General features: G+C 43.6%; 2 protein-coding genes across 2 annotated transcripts in view; one reads left to right on the top strand and one right to left on the bottom strand.

Moving 5' to 3' along the window:
* Positions 1-339: 339 nt before the first annotated feature.
* On the top strand, positions 340-5,384 carry qrfprb (pyroglutamylated RFamide peptide receptor b; the record flags this gene model as incomplete). The annotated part of the gene is made up of 6 exons (XM_080542498.1): positions 340-697; positions 1,483-1,641; positions 1,900-1,961; positions 2,859-3,094; positions 4,435-4,532; positions 4,969-5,384. 6 exons carry the CDS (start codon positions 340-342, stop codon positions 5,382-5,384), a joined length of 1,329 nt encoding a protein of 442 aa, XP_080398624.1.
* A 4,902-nt stretch (positions 5,385-10,286) lies between these two features.
* The window catches only part of polr3a (polymerase (RNA) III (DNA directed) polypeptide A), a 30,743-nt gene continuing 24,114 nt past the window's right edge, over positions 10,287-16,915 (bottom strand). The window contains exons 27-31 of the mRNA XM_080541755.1: positions 16,515-16,679; positions 13,513-13,677; positions 12,413-12,544; positions 11,572-11,704; positions 10,287-11,257 (exon numbers count right to left, since the gene is read on the bottom strand). Of these exons, the coding sequence (XP_080397881.1) occupies positions 11,109-11,257; positions 11,572-11,704; positions 12,413-12,544; positions 13,513-13,677; positions 16,515-16,679 (744 nt within the window). The 3' untranslated portion in view covers positions 10,287-11,108. The remainder of the gene's footprint in view (positions 11,258-11,571; positions 11,705-12,412; positions 12,545-13,512; positions 13,678-16,514; positions 16,680-16,915) is intronic.

The raw sequence follows: 16,915 nt of genomic DNA, 5'->3' as shown, positions 1-16,915 counted from the left end.
TTACATTATTATTATTATTAATAATAATAATTATTATTATTATTATTATTATTGATAATAATACTAATAATAATAAAGAATACATTATCACTTGAGTAGCCTACTTGGATGAAGCCACATAATTGGGGTACCACCCCTTGACAGCCCGAGCAGTTACACAGCATCGTGCAGCATCAGTCGTCTCATGTCTCACCCTGGATGCGGAGGCAGACATGCACCTTCATCTGTGGAGGACTGGACTGCAGCAACACCCCTTGGACTACTGAGTGAATCACTCCAAAACATTTCTGTGCACAAACTGTATGAAGCTGTAAGAGGCACTTTATTAGCAACAACGACATGGCAAATTCAACAGAAATGGGGAACACGAAAATCACTCCCGAGGCACTGAAGGAGATGCTGCAATATTACAACTTAACTCGCCAGGAGTTCATCGAGTCTTACAACATCCAGCCTCTCGTCTACATCCCGGAGTTACCGTCAAGTGCGAAGACCACCTTTGTTTTAATGTATGCCATCATTTTTGTCTTGGCTCTTGTTGGGAACAGTTTGGTTGTTTATGTAGTTTTGCGAAAACGAGCGATGCAGACGGCCACAAATATGTTCATATGCTCTTTGGCGGTGAGTGACTTGCTCATCACCTTCTTCTGCATACCGTTCACCTTGTTGCAAAACATCTCGTCGGAATGGCTGGGAGGTGAGTTTTAAAGAACATAGTGGGATCTCTAGGGGTGCGTTCGTAAATACGCTCTGGAAATCTGATCAGCACTCATGGAATGCCTCTTGTCCAATCAAATTACTTGGTCCCTTTATGACGTTGAACCCAGTGTGCGCTCCGGCGCTCTCAGAGCGAATTTACGAATGCAATAGATACAATGACGAGAGCATCTCACTCTTGTATGTCTTAATTGCTTGCTGTCCATAGCAACACAGTGACCCAGTGTAAAGCATCTTTGCCTAATGAGCTGAGGTCTCTAAAATTAGTTGGAGATTAGTTTTGATTATGTTGGTTAATCAAATAACCGGTAGAGATTATTATAAACTGATACAGTTGGTTATGTTATTATGCCACACAATGTTCTAGTTTGGAAAACTGAGACAGGACTACACACACACACACACACTGCTTTCCACTTGATCTGAGAGATTAATACATTTACATTTTTGGCATTTAGCAGACACCTTTATCCAAAGTGACTTAGAACAAGTACATATGTCTAAGTAAGTGAACCATCTGTCCATCAGTCATCTTAAGAAAAAGGAATCTATTCTATGACCAGGGGCCATTGGCAGTTACAGTGCTAGAAGAAGGAATAATTACTTCTTCTTTTTCTTCTTCTTTTCTTTAAGTAGAGAAACTGTACAGGGGGTAGTGGGGATGAGGAGGTCTCATTTCAACCTGAACAAGAGCAGTGGAGGGAAACCTGGATCTCCAGGACAGGGATGTGATCTTGTTTAACATCTCTGTTCTTGTTCTTTTAGGTGTCCTGGTTTGCAAGACCGTCCCTTTTGTGCAGACCACGGCCATAGTGACGGGCATCCTCACCATGACCTGCATCGCAGTGGAGAGGTACCAGGGCATTGTCTACCCCTTGAAAATGAGGAGGCAGTACACACCTAAAAGAGCATACAAGATGCTAGGTATGCTAGCGTAATGCCACGATACACTCTCCATTAGTTGAAGTTGTTGTTGTTGACCTGAAGAGGATAAGGCAATTGTCAAAAGGCACACAGATTGTAAGAGGAGGGTGTGAGAGACAATCACTACATACTGTTCTGAGAGAACGAGCTGCTGTGGAAAGAAGTTCTGTGTGTGTGTGTGTGTGTGTGTGTGTGTGTGTGTGTGTGTGTGTGTGTGTGTGATTAAGGCCCTATTGACCCTCTCTCTTTGTTCTGTAGGACTTGTATGGATTACATCAGTGTTTGTGGGATCCCCAATGCTGTTTGTGCAGCAATTAGAGGTAAGTCAAGCCAGGCTACGGTGGGCAGTTGGCATTGTTAGATGGGTTAACAGTGACTGGTTGTTCTTTGGTGGAGAAATTCTCTACAAATACGATTTTTCAAGGGCGGAAGTAAATTAGAACCATGATCTCACAATGTGTTTTTTTAGCTTGGCAACAGTTCTACAAACAAATCGTACTCACTTTCACACATAACAATGTCAACAATCACTTCAACAGCATGGCAGTGACGCATATCCCATATCAAATACACGGTAGAGAAAGTGTCAATGTGTGTGCGGGGGGGGAGGCTACAAATAGACTTAACCTCCTTTGAAGTCACAGTACCAGTATTATGTACAGTATGTATGGAATGGCACTGTCCCCTATCCTACCCTACCGTATCCCTACCCTACCCTAACCTATCCTACCCTACCCTAATCTACCCCTACCCTACCCTAATCTACCCCTACCCTAATCTACCCCTACCCTACCCTATCCTACTCTACCCTACCCTACCCTATCCTACTCTACCCTACCCTGATCTACCCCTACCCTACTCTACCCTAACCTATCTACCCCTACCCTACCCTATCCCTACCGTACCCTACCCTAATCTACCCCTACCCTACCCTAACCTAATCTACCCCTACCGTACCCTACCCTAATCTACCCCTACCCTACCCTAACCTAATCTACCCCTACCCTACCCTACCCTAATCTACCCCTACCCTACCCTAACCTAATCTACCCCTACCCTACCCTACCCTAATCTACCCCTATCCTAATCTATCCCTACCCTACCCTATCCTACTCTACCCTACTCTACCATACTCTATCCCTACCCTACCCCTACCCTATCCTACCCTTAACTAATCTACCCCTAACCTACCTCCCCCCCTCCCCCGCCATCCCCAGGTGAAGTATGACTTCCTGTATGACCACCACCACGTGTGCTGTCAGGAGGGGTGGCAGTCCCAGACTCACAGACAGGCGTACACCACCTTCATCATGGTGGCCCTGTTCCTGATGCCCCTGGCCGCCATGCTCTTCCTCTACACACGTATAGGCATCGAGCTGTGGATCCGCAAGAGGGTGGGAGACTCCTCTGTCCTCAGCACCATGAACCACAGGGAGGTCAACAAAATATCACGGTACACGAGACACAGACGCTACGTGTTCACCATACTACACTACAGAATGCTTTACTGTATACAGTATATCAGTTGGATACTACTTCACTATACTACTGTAAACGTTCCTATTTACTTTTATACTATACTGTACAGCAGTTGTATACTACTTTACTAAGCTATACGGCAGTGTGCTTTAGTATTATACTATACACTCACCGGACACTTTATTAGGAACACCTGTACACCTTCCATTTCATTCAGGTGGTGTAACGGTGTGGGGGAATGTTTGGCACACTGTGGGTATGTTAATACCAATCAGTCGTCGCTTGAATGCCACAGCCTATTTGAGTATTGTTGCTGACCATGTGCATCCCTTCATGGCCATCTTCTAATGGCTACTTCCAGCATGATAATGCACCTTGTCACTGTAACAGCCCAGGCTCAATGGACTGCACACAAAATGAGGGGAGACCACACTTGCTTTAAATCATGAACAAAAGTATTTATTACTAAACTAAATGAAAGTATTCAAAATAACAATAGCTATGTCAAGCAGTATCATCAGTAGTGAATGCAGTGTATGGATGAGTGGAAGGTGTAGTGTAAATGTTGTGTTAAAGTAAGAATAAGGAGAGAATAAGGAGAGCCTAAGCTCAAACCAACCAAACCGGTGGAAGGAGGAGAAGAGGGAGAATCAGAGTGAGCAGCCAGCTTAAGTAGGCAACTCACCAGGTGCCTCAGATCACCTCATCAAGGCAGCCCCAGCCTCTGCCCAGCCAGGACCTGCAGCAACCAATCCATATATGGTATGAGCCCACAGCACATAGTGAGGGGGCTGCCACAGTCACAATGAAAAAGTAATCTCAAACTGGTTTCATGAACATGCCAATGAGTTCAGTGTTCTTCCGTGGCCTTCCCAATCACCGGATCTGAATCCATTAGAACACCTTTGGGATGTGGTAGAACGGGAGATTCACAGCTTGAAAGTGCACTTCAAGCTGACACATTGCGTGACACAATCATGTCATCATGGACCAGACTCTCAAAGGAATGTTTCCAACATCTTGTGGAATCAATGGCACAAAGAACTGAGGTTGTTTTGAGAGCACAGGGAGGCCCTACCCAGTGTTAGTTTAGTCTCCCTAATAGAGAGCTTGGTGGGTGTATATCAGTTGTGTTATTTAACCTGTGTAAGAATGGTTTTGTTACTATAGAAACAGAGATAAGAAGAAGTCTAACTGTTATGCGTTTGTTCGTCTAATTATTTGTCAACACAAACCAGCACCACAGCAGCGCAGGAGGGGAACAAATAGCATCTGCGTGAGCCAGTGAGAATGACATGTGTTGTACTTCTGTAGGAAGAAGAAACGTGCCGTCAAGATGATGATCACAATAGTCGTGATGTTCACAATCTGTTGGGCTCCCTTCCACACAGTACACATGCTCTTTGAATACAGTAAGTATGATCTGCTGCACATAAAAAGAAATTAACAAACATATTATTTAAAAGGTTTATTTCCACCTTTGAAATCACAGTACAAATATTATATATTATGTACAGTATGTCTCAATGAAATGGCAGCCTATACAAAGTCTACCCTAACCAAGCTGATCTCCTCAGACTCACATCAGAATACAGACTTCCCATTCCCCCCCCCCCCCCCCCCCCCCCACTGACAGCAGAACTAACCAGCTTTGATGCACATGAAGCGCAAATTAATGTACATTTCGATTCAACGTCAAAGCTTTTCCGTGATTAGGGTTAGGGTTACAGCAGCGGTTCATCTTGACTCACACAATTCTTCTTTCTTTCCCCCCCCCCCTCCTCACCCCAATGATATTTCCCAAACAAGCCAAAAGTAATCTCCCAATCCTCTTTGTGTTCACTTCAGACGACTTGGAGAAGAATTACGACGAGGTGACCGTCAACATGATCTTCGCCATCGTCCAGGCCATCGGCTTCTTCAACTCCTTCAACAACCCCATCGTCTATGCCTTCATGAACGAGAACTTCAAGAAGAGCTGTGTGTCCACGCTCTCGTGGTGCCTCAGGAAGCCCAACCAGCAGGGCGGCGGCGGCGGTGCCGCGGAGGTCCCAAACCTGAGCGTGCATTTCATTAAACCGCTGAACAGGGAGGCCTTCTTGGAGACTGGGAGCCACGGGCGCACCAAGCAGCAGAACGGGGCCCCGGCGGAGAGCGTGCCCTCCGGGTCCTCCCATGGAGAGTGCTGCTCAGTGTTCACAGGGGAGAAGATCTCCACCGCTCACTCGGAGCTCCCGCCTCTCAGCTCCCCTGGCGGCAAATGAAAAAACGGACGGATCCACATTGTGTATTTGATGAGAGTTGGTTGTATCCACTGTGTGTGTGTGTGTGTGTGTGTGTGTCTGTATCACACGTCAAGATTGTTGACCAAATGCAGAGATTGACGATGAGGTTGTAACCGTGTGAAAAGCTCACGTTACAGAACCTCTTAAGTGGTCAAACATTTGACAAACACTCGACGACTTAGAGCAGCAAACTCAGGGTCAAGAAGTAGGCGAGGGAGCTCAACAGGTTTTGTCGTCGTTGTTGTTGTGAGTACCTCACTCACATGATACTGTTACTGTACTACTAAACCGTAAACATGCAGTATTCAGATTCCGTCCGCAATTATGAACACAACTCTTACAACTGTGAATGTACAGGAACTCTCTGCTGAAGCTTTCTGAAGCGACATTTCTGAAACAGGTGGTCTTTTTGAATAATGTAGCATGATGATGTATATTGTTGTTTACTACATTTCCTTGTATGCTCCATGGAGGATATCAAGTTGGGTTATCTTAGTAATGATGTTGTTGTTACAGTGTTACAGTGCAATGTTACAGTGCCTCCTTAATTATGAAGGAAAAGCTGAATTATGCACAATTCTGTTCACTCTATCAGATAATTGTATAATAAATTATAGAGCACACTCAATTTGAAAGAAGTGAAAGGGGTGGCAAATACCTAATTAGTATAAAAACATTTTAATTTATTTATTTACAAGTTATGTTCTAAAAAGGCCAAAATAATATGGTGAAAGGCCAACGGATGCCTATTGACAATGTTTTGAAACAGTTTTATTTTAACTACTTTATTTTGATTAACTAATCTTAATTAGGGTTAGAACTGAGAGCACAAGACTTCTGACTAAAGTAAATGTAAACACTGGACTCATTGTACCACCGAGGTTGCATACAGAAAGCCCTGCCGCGTTCTCTCAATCTGTCAGAAGAAACACTGTTGGGAGCCTAGGTTACACAAACACCAATGAGTAGATCACACATTTACATTTAAATGTTTGGCATTCAACAGATGCATTTATCCAAAGCGACTTACAACAAATACATTTGACTAAGTAAGTGAATAATCTATCCACCAGTCCACATAGAAGGACACGTAATCTATGCTTGGTCCAGGGCCATTGGCAGTCGTAATGCTACAAGAAGGAAGAATTATTATTTAAAAAAATGTGTTGTTATTTTTTTTTATGTAGTATTAACAGAAGAGAAACTGTACAGGGGGGGGTAGAGGGGATGTAGATGTCTCAGGAGGGGCAGTTATAAGGTGTAGCCTGAAGAGATGGGTCTCACACAAGGACAGGTTTTCTGGACACAGTTTAATCCTAGTCTTGGGACTAAATAACATTTTCAATAGGAACTCAACATTGAACATTGAGCCAGATTAACCTGTGTAACCAGCCAAAAGAGTTGTTATGATAGTGCCTATGGACTAAACTAACTCCTGTAAGAAAGTAGCGCAACATTGAGAACACCAGCATATTGGCATTTGCAATTACATGATTTGATTGAATCTGCTCCTAAGTAGATTTCCCCCTCCTTGTCCTTTGCTAACTTTGGACTACTACTGACTACTCTGGAACATGCATACATGTATTGTTTCCGTGAATTAGATTTGTAAAAAGACAGATCTACATTGTCTATGCTGTTGATTATTTATTTGTTTAGGCATACGTTGATTGACATGAGCCTGGAGCTTTTGCACAAGCCGTTTGTATTTGATCAGGATCCAAAGGGCGCTCCTAAAATCCTGAATGTTCAGTTGTGGCTTTAAAATAAGCTTGCTTATCATGGTGATGCTTTGTGTTATTGATATACTGTATATATAGGAATGCACCCAGTGATATACTATAAGGATATGTGATATTATATTTCACTGTGGGAGAATTGATCAAAAGTTGAGTTTTGGGAGCCTTATCAAAGATTGAATTCTACCTCTGTGGCCTACAGTAATGTTTATCTATTGTCATTTGTCTAACATATGTTGCATATTTTTCATAAAGCTTGATCACCTTTGAATAACAATGATTCGGTTTCTTGACCATTGATTGAAACACATAACCAAATCAATGTTTCCTACTTTAGCATTCACTTACTGTACATGGTAAGCATGTAGCCATAAGGCTTTTGCTGGTGCAAAAAAGGTTATTCAACATAGTGGTGGTGTAATGTGTGACCTGAGATTCACATTGCCAGTGACAGTACCTACACTGTCCTCTCTGTCACCACTGTCAATAGAGTAATTGACTGAATACATTTTTGGAGCACTTTCCTGCTCTGTGAACGGCTTTGAGTGCATTTATCTCTAAATGGCACAGCTTTCCTCACCACCTAACCTTCCTTGTCCTGCCAATTTTCCCATTTTCAACCTCTCAGTTTTGATGGGAGCTCCAAAGTCGCACCATTTTCTGCATCTTTTCTGCACCTAAGTTTCACCACGTTATGTTTTCGTGAATGTAACGAGCTAGCCAACCAACTCACCTCATGTTAGTCAATATTATCTGTGTCCGGATCGCAGTAGCTACAGTATCATCTTTTACAATCCTTCAAAGGTCAAGTCTGTGATGTGCTTCCCCTGAGTGGTGATACAGCAGTGGAGGCTGGTGACTTCCAGAATTGAGGAGGCCAATTTTTTTTTCCCTTGCTCGCTTCACTCGCGATGGAATGTTCCCTGTTCTTCTTATCTGTCTTTGTTAAAAATTATTAATTTGTGTTTGGCGGTACTGAAGGGATTGGGACACTCTCAGGATGGTGGATGAAGCAGCTTTTAAACCTTCTTGTTTTTAGTTTTTTTTTTCTTCCTAGCACCAGGGGAGCCCCCCCTCCCAAATGTCGTTGTTTGGTACCTGTACTATATCAATGACAATAAAGACCATTCATTCATTCATTTTATTGCCTGCACAATGGGTCATCAAATAAACAAAACAATTGGCATGAATCTCTGGTCCGCCTGCAGCAGCTATTGTCCCTTCTGCTCAGGCTCACAACATTCACCACAACATACTACATACAATCAATGACATGTCAAAAGCACTCAAACACTATGTCAATCAGACACACAACATACAATTCAGAACAATACTTCATCCATTTCTAATATTTATCCTGCAGAACAGCACTCATACACGCGTGTGGCGGAAAAAGGTACTACATGTGGAATGCAACATGACGTTACTGACTAGCCATGCCCTAGATCGCGAATGCTAGCAACGCCACGAGTGGACTCGTACAAAATGCACCAAAACATAGAACTCAAACAACATATGTAATAAGTTACCTGCACAATGGGTCATCAAATAAACAAAACAATTGGCATGAATCTCTGGTCCGCCTGCAGCAGCTATTGTCCCTTCTGCTCAGGCTCACAACATTCACCACAACATACTACATACAATTATTAATTATTAATCTTAAAAATAAAACTGTTCAATAAATCCTAAATGTTGTCTACCTACTCGCCGACTTCCGAGGTCATTTTAAGCAAAAGTATTTGGCCAAATGAGCTATTATTTTCAGGGAAAAATGGCTTCATGTGATTGGACGAACAAAATGTCAATCTTTCAGCCCTGGACTCAATGCATGGTGAGGCCAGGCCTCCTCTGCCCACCCATTTTCAGTGATTTGGCCAATCACATATTGCCATGAAAAAAATTGCATTACATTGACTTCTATGAGAAACCACTTTCCTGGGGGAGGCCTGGCCTCCTCAATACAAACGGATAGGGATTCTGGCCTGTAAGTGCTTTACAATTACAATATTGGGTTTTAGCCATGGACAAATTCAGATTTATGAACAAAACGGAAATAATATGAATATAAAAAAAATTAAAATAAGTTTTTTGTTAAATAAATAAATAAAAGTATTGCTTTTTTAAATCTCTCTCTTCTCTCAAATTATTGGGGAGGCCAGGCCTCCTCCACCTCTATGGAGGAGCCTCCACTATGATACAGGCAGCATGCATGCGTGTCTGCATCGGTAAGGCTTAGATAAAACAAATGAACGTATTTGAAAGGCTGATTACAGATTGAACTTCCTTTGAAATCAGTGTCACAAGTATTAAGTACTCTGGATTGTAAACAGTAATTTAGATTGACACATAGGTCAAACACGCAAATCAGGACAATTAAAGGACATTCACATTCCTCCTTTTCCATATACTTTATTCACTTGTTCAACCAAAAATATGTACATATATAGACACACACACACAGAGAAAAAGAAACGCTCATTGTTCTTACAGTAGGTATAGAATAGAGTGATTAACACTAGAACAGCCATGCCTTTTTTTACCTTCTTTACAATGCTAAGCTGCTATTTACACACAACGACCACTAGTTGGCCACTTGTAAATTAGCCTGCTTCCTCCACAGAAAAACTGCAAAATAGCAGTGATTTTGTGTTTTTGAAAAAGTAAGGATACTGGGTGGTAGAACGCACATATCTAGGAAAGTCATGAAAGGAGGGTCCTGAAATTTGATTGAGTGCAAATATATAACTTTCTTTTTTACTCACAGGGGTCAACTGACCCCTCATGGCTGATTAAGTGATAAGGACTGAGCACAGCTGCTTCACCCACGCTGAGTTCATGATCACACCATGTCAGAACCTGGAGACGGCTGTTGCTCGTTGCTTCTTGTGCGAGAGCGAAGCCTTTGCTCTCTGGAGAGAGATGATGATTCTGTTATGAATCACTCATATAAACAATGGAATAACAGAGACAGACATCAAAAGGCCATCAAGAATAGCACTGGGAAACATTGACTATAGAGTGGGGAGGTTAACAAGCCTCTTGCATACACTGTGTGTGTATGTGGTGGGGAGTATTGTAATAGAGTACATGATGGAGTCATCGTAATTCAATCCTGATAGCTAATTATCAACAATGAGGTAATGTAATGTTGTTTAATAAAACGGTGAATAGTCGTACACAACAGGGACGTTTTAAATGTGTTAAAAAAAAAGAAAGCAAAACTCAACATGTCAAATTAAATGAAGTCAGGTCCATTCATTTACTGTGTTATGGACTTCTAGCCCCTGAACATAAATGTATTCATCAAAATCATCATCAAAGGTTAATGTATTCACTCGAGGCAAGATGGGGGAAACAAAGAAGAAAAAGAACATTTCTACTGTCTACGGTTCTCCGTATTTCTGACACAACTGTTAAACATTAATGAAAGTCAAAAAGGCTAGCATAGAAAACACTGCATACCATACTAACGCGCTTGAGTGGTTAAAAGCAAACAATAAACTAATAGACGAGTGGCGCGCGATTATCTGTCAGGAACAGTCACTCACTGTCCTTTCATCATCCCTCCGTGTCGGGGGGAAAAAAAGTGTGATACCTTGACAAGCCCTTGATTGTCTGTAGTGCTGTTGTTGACATGACAACCGGAACAATTCAAATAAATGGAAAACGACAAGCCACAGTGGACATTTGAGTCTTCATTTAACCAAAGTACAACATTTTAAGGCACTCTCATGCACACACTTCTTAACTGACACCTATCAGTCCCTTGTTCACCACCCCCCCTAACCCTTCTGCCGACCCCAAACACAGCTATCCCTCTGTAAATGATTCCCCTTCTACGAGCAGCACTTCAACGGTCGTTCACCCGGGAACAAAAGCGCAGGTTCTTTAGCAGTGCGGTGAGGCTGATGATGGGGCTGAGAAAGGTGGTGTGAAGGGTGAGAAGCGGCTGAGGACACTACTACGTGACTAGGGGAAGGTGGAAGTCTGTGCTGTCGAAGAGCAGAGGTCTTCTGGGCGGAGAGGGGTCCTTGTCTGCCTTGTGCAAGAGCTTGAACAGGCCCGTGCCGATGTTCATAGGGATGCCCATGATGATGCATTCAGATACACCTAGAACAAGGACAGAGGAAAATGTATTTATTATACATACATATATACATATATACATATATACATATATATACACATTTATTTCATTTGATCCCAGAGGGGAAAAAATTGTAAGAAAATGTTTTGCATTCATAGCAGAGGTTCAAATCCAAACTTTTGGAGTATAAAGCCAAGAAAAGAAGAACAAGCTCTTTGCATTAATCTGCAAATAATCTGCAAGAGACTTTCCACTGAAACTAGTTTCAGGGGAAAACTGACACTTCTTGTGATAAGAAGTTGAAGTCTAGCGGGTGGTCTACGCAGCGTCAACTCACCACAGACAGAGTCCTTCTGTCCGAAGTACGCAGCATCAAAGAGATGATCGGCGGTCTTCTCAAACGATGCTAACATCAGGACGCTCTCTTTCATTTTAGCCAGGCCGAACCTGGTGATCCCAAGAATCTCCCCCTGTGGACCATCACAAATAAATAAACAATAATAATAATAATAATAATTATAATAATAGTTTTATTGCCATGCAATCAACTTGTCTGTCAATTGTTGGAAGTTTGTATTTTACGCTCTAGGCAAGGGGTTGGCCATAGATGGCGACCCTGGAGCAATTAGGGGTTCAGTGCCTTGCTCAAGGACACCTCGACAGGTAGCCAGCCGGGGTTCAAACCGCCGACCTTGCGATCATTAGACGCCGGCTCTACCTCCTGAGCCACTGCCGCCCCTCCGGATATATTTCAGTCCAAAGAGGAAACAACTCAATCACTAACACTTTACATACATGAAGACGTATAATAGAACATTAGAAGAATAACTATGTACTGTAATAACTAACACTAAATGCTCATATATATATATATGTATGATTTGTTTGTTGCTGGTGGTGCCTTACTGTCCAGAATCTTCTTCTTTCCACTTCCACTCCCTCCCTCTCCCTCTCCCTCTTCCCCTTCCCCTCCACCACCTTCTCCTCCTCCTCCTCCACCTCCTCCGTCCCTCTCCCTCTTCCCCTCCACCACCTTCTCCTCCTCCTCCTCCACCTCCTCCCTCCCTCCCCCCCTCCCTCTCCCTCTCCCTCTTCCCCTTCCCCTCCACCACCTTCTCCTCCACCTCCTCCACCTCCTCCCTCCCTCCCCCCCTCCCTCCCTCCCTCCGTAGACCAACCTTGTAGGACATGAGGTCTGCCAGCAGCATGACGTGTCGGCGGTCTATGCTCATGCCGTGGTTCACCATGGTGTACTGGATCTCGTTGATGATGGTGCACCGGGCCGCCTCTATGCCCAAGGTCTTCTCCACCTGGGGCACGGAGACACAGAGGGTCCACATCACTGCACTGTTCATCGCCTGCTCAGCCAGAGGGCGACGGGTCCCTCTGGAGTCTGGTTCCTCTCAAGGTTTCCTCCCCATCCCATGGGGGTTTTCCCTTGCCACTGTGCTGTGTACATTTCTCTCCCCTCTGGGAAGTTCTTTCCTTGGCTTACTTTTGGGGGGGTCTGGTTTGGTTTGGTGTGTTAGATCATATCGTTTGTGTTGTACTTATTGTTTACGTTGTTTGGTGCTGTTTTGGTTGTGAAGCACTTTGTGACATTCGTCAATGTAGAAAGTTCTATACAAATACATTCGATTGACTGAATGAGGTTCCACAATGTGATTCTCAAAAAGAGACAAGAGGCAGTTGAGAATTGTCTTCATTCTTGAATAATTTCATCAAGTTTCGAGGCAAAACCCAAAGTTTCTTCTTGTATTATTAATTCATCCTTGGCTCAATGCTGTAATGCTGCGACTCCCTTTAAGGATTTTATTTTGACTTGAAACTGTCATCATAGCATCTTCTTATCTAAGGCTGAATAAAAGATGAATTGACTGGATTGGATTGACTCCTTTTGATTTAAAAATATATACTTTAGACTTTTTCTTCTCATCATAACGAGACCACATAAAGGAGTGCACTTGATATGAATTTCAGCTCGACTTTCAAGGTCCTTTAGCCTCATTAAATCAGTTTGTCAGTTTAATTCATTAAAAAATCTAAGAGATGTAAATTAAAATTTCCTTTTTACCCTGGCTAAATCCTATGGGGCGCTAGATGTGTCTGTAGATATATATTTTAAAAAAAAATATTGTCAAAGTTAAATCTTTTTTGCCTTGTTAAGCTGATCCATTAAGCCTTCTCTTCAACTTCTCTGGAACAAAAGTTCTCAGTACTTCGAAACCAATTAAAAAGTTCAAAGCAAAAATATAGCCAAAGTTGTAACCACTTTTACCTCGTAGGTGTTGTTGGAGGTGGTCCTACTGCCTTTGACTCCGTGGGTTGCCATGACGGCTCTCATGTTATCCCCCTCCACCAAGAGCTTGTACTTCTTTTTCGCGCTCTGTTCGTCAATGTGAATGACAGCTCTGGATACCTCAGGGATCCCCTGCACCACCACCTGACATCACAGGAGGATAATGAGAGACACCACAGGAGGATAATGAGAGACACCACAGGAGGATAATGAGAGACATCACAGGAGGATAATGAGAGACATCACAGGAGGATAATGAGAGACATCACAGGAGGATAATGAGAGACATCACAGGAGGATAATGAGAGACATCACAGGAGGATAATGAGAGACATCACAGGAGGATAATGAGAGACATCACAGGAGGATAATGAGAGACATCACAGGAGGATAATGAGAGACATCACAGGAGGATAATGAGAGACATCACAGGAGGATAATGAGAGACATCACAGGAGGATAATGAGAGACATCACAGGAGGATAATGAGAGACATCACAGGAGGATAATGAGAGACATCACAGGAGGATAATGAGAGACATCACAGGAGGATAATGAGAGACATCACAGGAGGATAATGAGAGACATCACAGGAGGATAATGAGAGACATCACAGGAGGATAATGATGAGAGACATCACAGGAGGATAATGAGAGACACCACAGGAGGATAATGAGAGACATCACAGGAGGATAATGATGAGAGACATCACAGGAGGATAATGAGAGACATCACAGGAGGATAATGAGAGACATCACAGGAGGATAATGAGAGACATCACAGGAGGATAATGAGAGACATCACAGGAGGATAATGAGAGACATCACAGGAGGATAATGAGAGACATCACAGGAGGATAATGAGAGACATCACAGGAGGATAATGAGAGACATCACAGGAGGATAATGAGAGACATCACAGGAGGATAATGAGAGACATCACAGGAGGATAATGAGTCACAGATACAGAGTGGCGGCCGACTCTTCTCCTTGTGAATTCTATAGATGTATAAGTATATTCACTCTCTCTGTCATCCAGATCGTTGTGGAAGAATAACATTGGAATGGGGTCAGTGAAGTAATCCTATCTGAGGAGCCTAACTACCTAGCCCAACAGCCTTCACAGAGATGATTTATTGAAGTTAGAGACAGTGTTGTGTGTGTGTGTGTGTGTGTGTGTGTGTGTGTGTGTGTGTGTGTGTGTGTGTGTGTGTGTGTGTGTGTGTGTGTGGGTGTGTGTGGGATGAGACTCTGGTGCTATCTTTACCGCCACATCTCTCTCTCTCTCTCTCTCTCCACCTCTACCTCCCCCTCCACCTCCACCTCCACACCCACCTCCACCTCCACATCCCTCTCTCTCACTTTCTTTCTCATGAATTTGAAAGTCTTTATAGTCATCACAGTGTTTTTTTTTTTCAACTTGACTAGAGGAAGTACTGCAGTGAAACAAACAATGTATTGAGAGTGTATTGCACTGCAATGTAAGTCGCTTTGGATAAGAGCGGCAGCTAAATGGCATTAGTATTATTATTATGATATATGATTGCCCTACAGCAGGTGTTGGCAACCTTTTAACAGGATGTGCCAGTTTGAAATGTGAAGTTAATTAGCGTACCATACAGGCCTAGCAGAACAAACACCTGTGGAAGGCAAAGATCGCGCGCGCGCGGGGGGGGGGTGTTAGCAAAGCCGACGGTGAATCACTCACAGGGGAGGAGGGTTGTTGGGGGTGCTTGCAAGGCTGTCGCATAACAATAACCCCCGCCCCCCCCCCCATCAGGTTACAAATGATATGCACAGACCCCATTTCAAAACACTGCTTTCAGTAACTAATTTACAAAAGAATGCATTGTGGGAGTAAATGTCAAAAGGGGAGACTAGAGTGTATCAAACAGAAATACCAGTACTATACAAGAACGCTGTCATCCTCATGAAAACATCCACATCAGAGTTGGAAACCCCCCCTCCCAGCTCCATATGCAAAGCCGACAAATAAACAGATGCCCGCCAGTCAGGGCGATCCCTGCCCCTGCTGTCATTGCTGAGCTCCATTATCTGCTTTACATTTACATTTGTAAATAAATAAACTATTTAGCAGAGGCTTTTATCCAAAGCGACATACAATTAGAGGTAACAGGGACAGCCTCCCTGGCTAAGTGCCTTACTCGAGGGCACACTAGCGGTGGAGGTGTTCGCAGGTAGGATTTGAACTCATGACCTTCTGATCATCATCGTCAAACTAATTTAAATATGCAAATTGAGGTAAATACTCATTAAATACCGGCACTTGACTCAGCGCGCAGCAGCAGTCGGGTCTTTGTGTAAGAGTTTGCACGCGAGATGATTGATAATTAACATATTTATTAGATTATATCCTCTTTTCAATAGAAAGTTACTTTTGATTGTTGGAAACTTCTTCCCTGTCGTTTGGGAGGCTCGCGAAGATGTGCTTCATCTTTAGGCGGCCGGCAAATGGTGAAAATTTGTTTTTTTTCTGGTAATGTCGAGGTCACGTCGCAGTCCGGTTTCCTCTTCAAAATTCCATGGGCTAAACATTCGTTTGACTGATGGATCACAAGTTTAGAACTCGCTACTGCTCGCCACTGACGGCACAGTACTTCAGAGGGCAGCAGCTGGCGAGAGACAATCAGGCGCCCCCTTTGGTCATGTTTTGTAACATACCTATATCTCACCTCCATGGTGTCTCACCTCCATGGTGTCTCACCTCCATGGTGTCTCACCTCCATGGTGTCTCACCTCCATGGTGTCTCACCTCCATGGTGTCTCACCTACATGGTGTCTCACCTCCATGGTGTCTCACCTACACACAGGGCCGGCCGCTGGCATGAACAGTCTTTGAGGTTGTTTATGGGCCACAATTTTGCCGTCGATTTAGCGCAAGCTACCACCCGTCAATCAAAAACTCTGCTACCCCCCGTCGACTGGAAAAACACCCATCGATCCATCCAAAACTCTGCTTACCTTGGGCAGGTCTCCCTTCAGGGTCTGCAGCACGTAGTACATGGAGCTCTTGCTGTTCTCCCGGGGGCTGACACAGACCACGGCCTCCCCGTGCACCGCGATGTCCCCCGGCTTCACCCGGAGTTTAGACATGCAGATGGAGTATCGGACTGTTTCTGCATTCACCTGGAGACACGAGGACGGATATCAGATGCAGTCCCGCAGAGAGGAACCCCCCCCCCCACCCCCCACGCCCCCCCTCCCCACTGAGGGCCAAGCTGAATATTCATCAGCTGAATCCATCGTATCCTTAAAACACGTCATTTTGAAGCCCTGTAATCTTCCATACAATCAAAGGCGGGATAACAACAAACCCTACTGTTTCTAAAGCACCGATATCCTCCCGAGGTGTCTGACAAGCT

This window comes from Nansenia antarctica (genome assembly GCF_963989245.1).
Source record: "Nansenia antarctica genome assembly, chromosome: 11".
Taxonomy (NCBI): domain Eukaryota; kingdom Metazoa; phylum Chordata; class Actinopteri; order Argentiniformes; family Microstomatidae; genus Nansenia; species Nansenia antarctica.
Note: the sequence above shows the minus strand (reverse complement) of the source record. Positions and strands in the feature narration are given on the sequence as shown.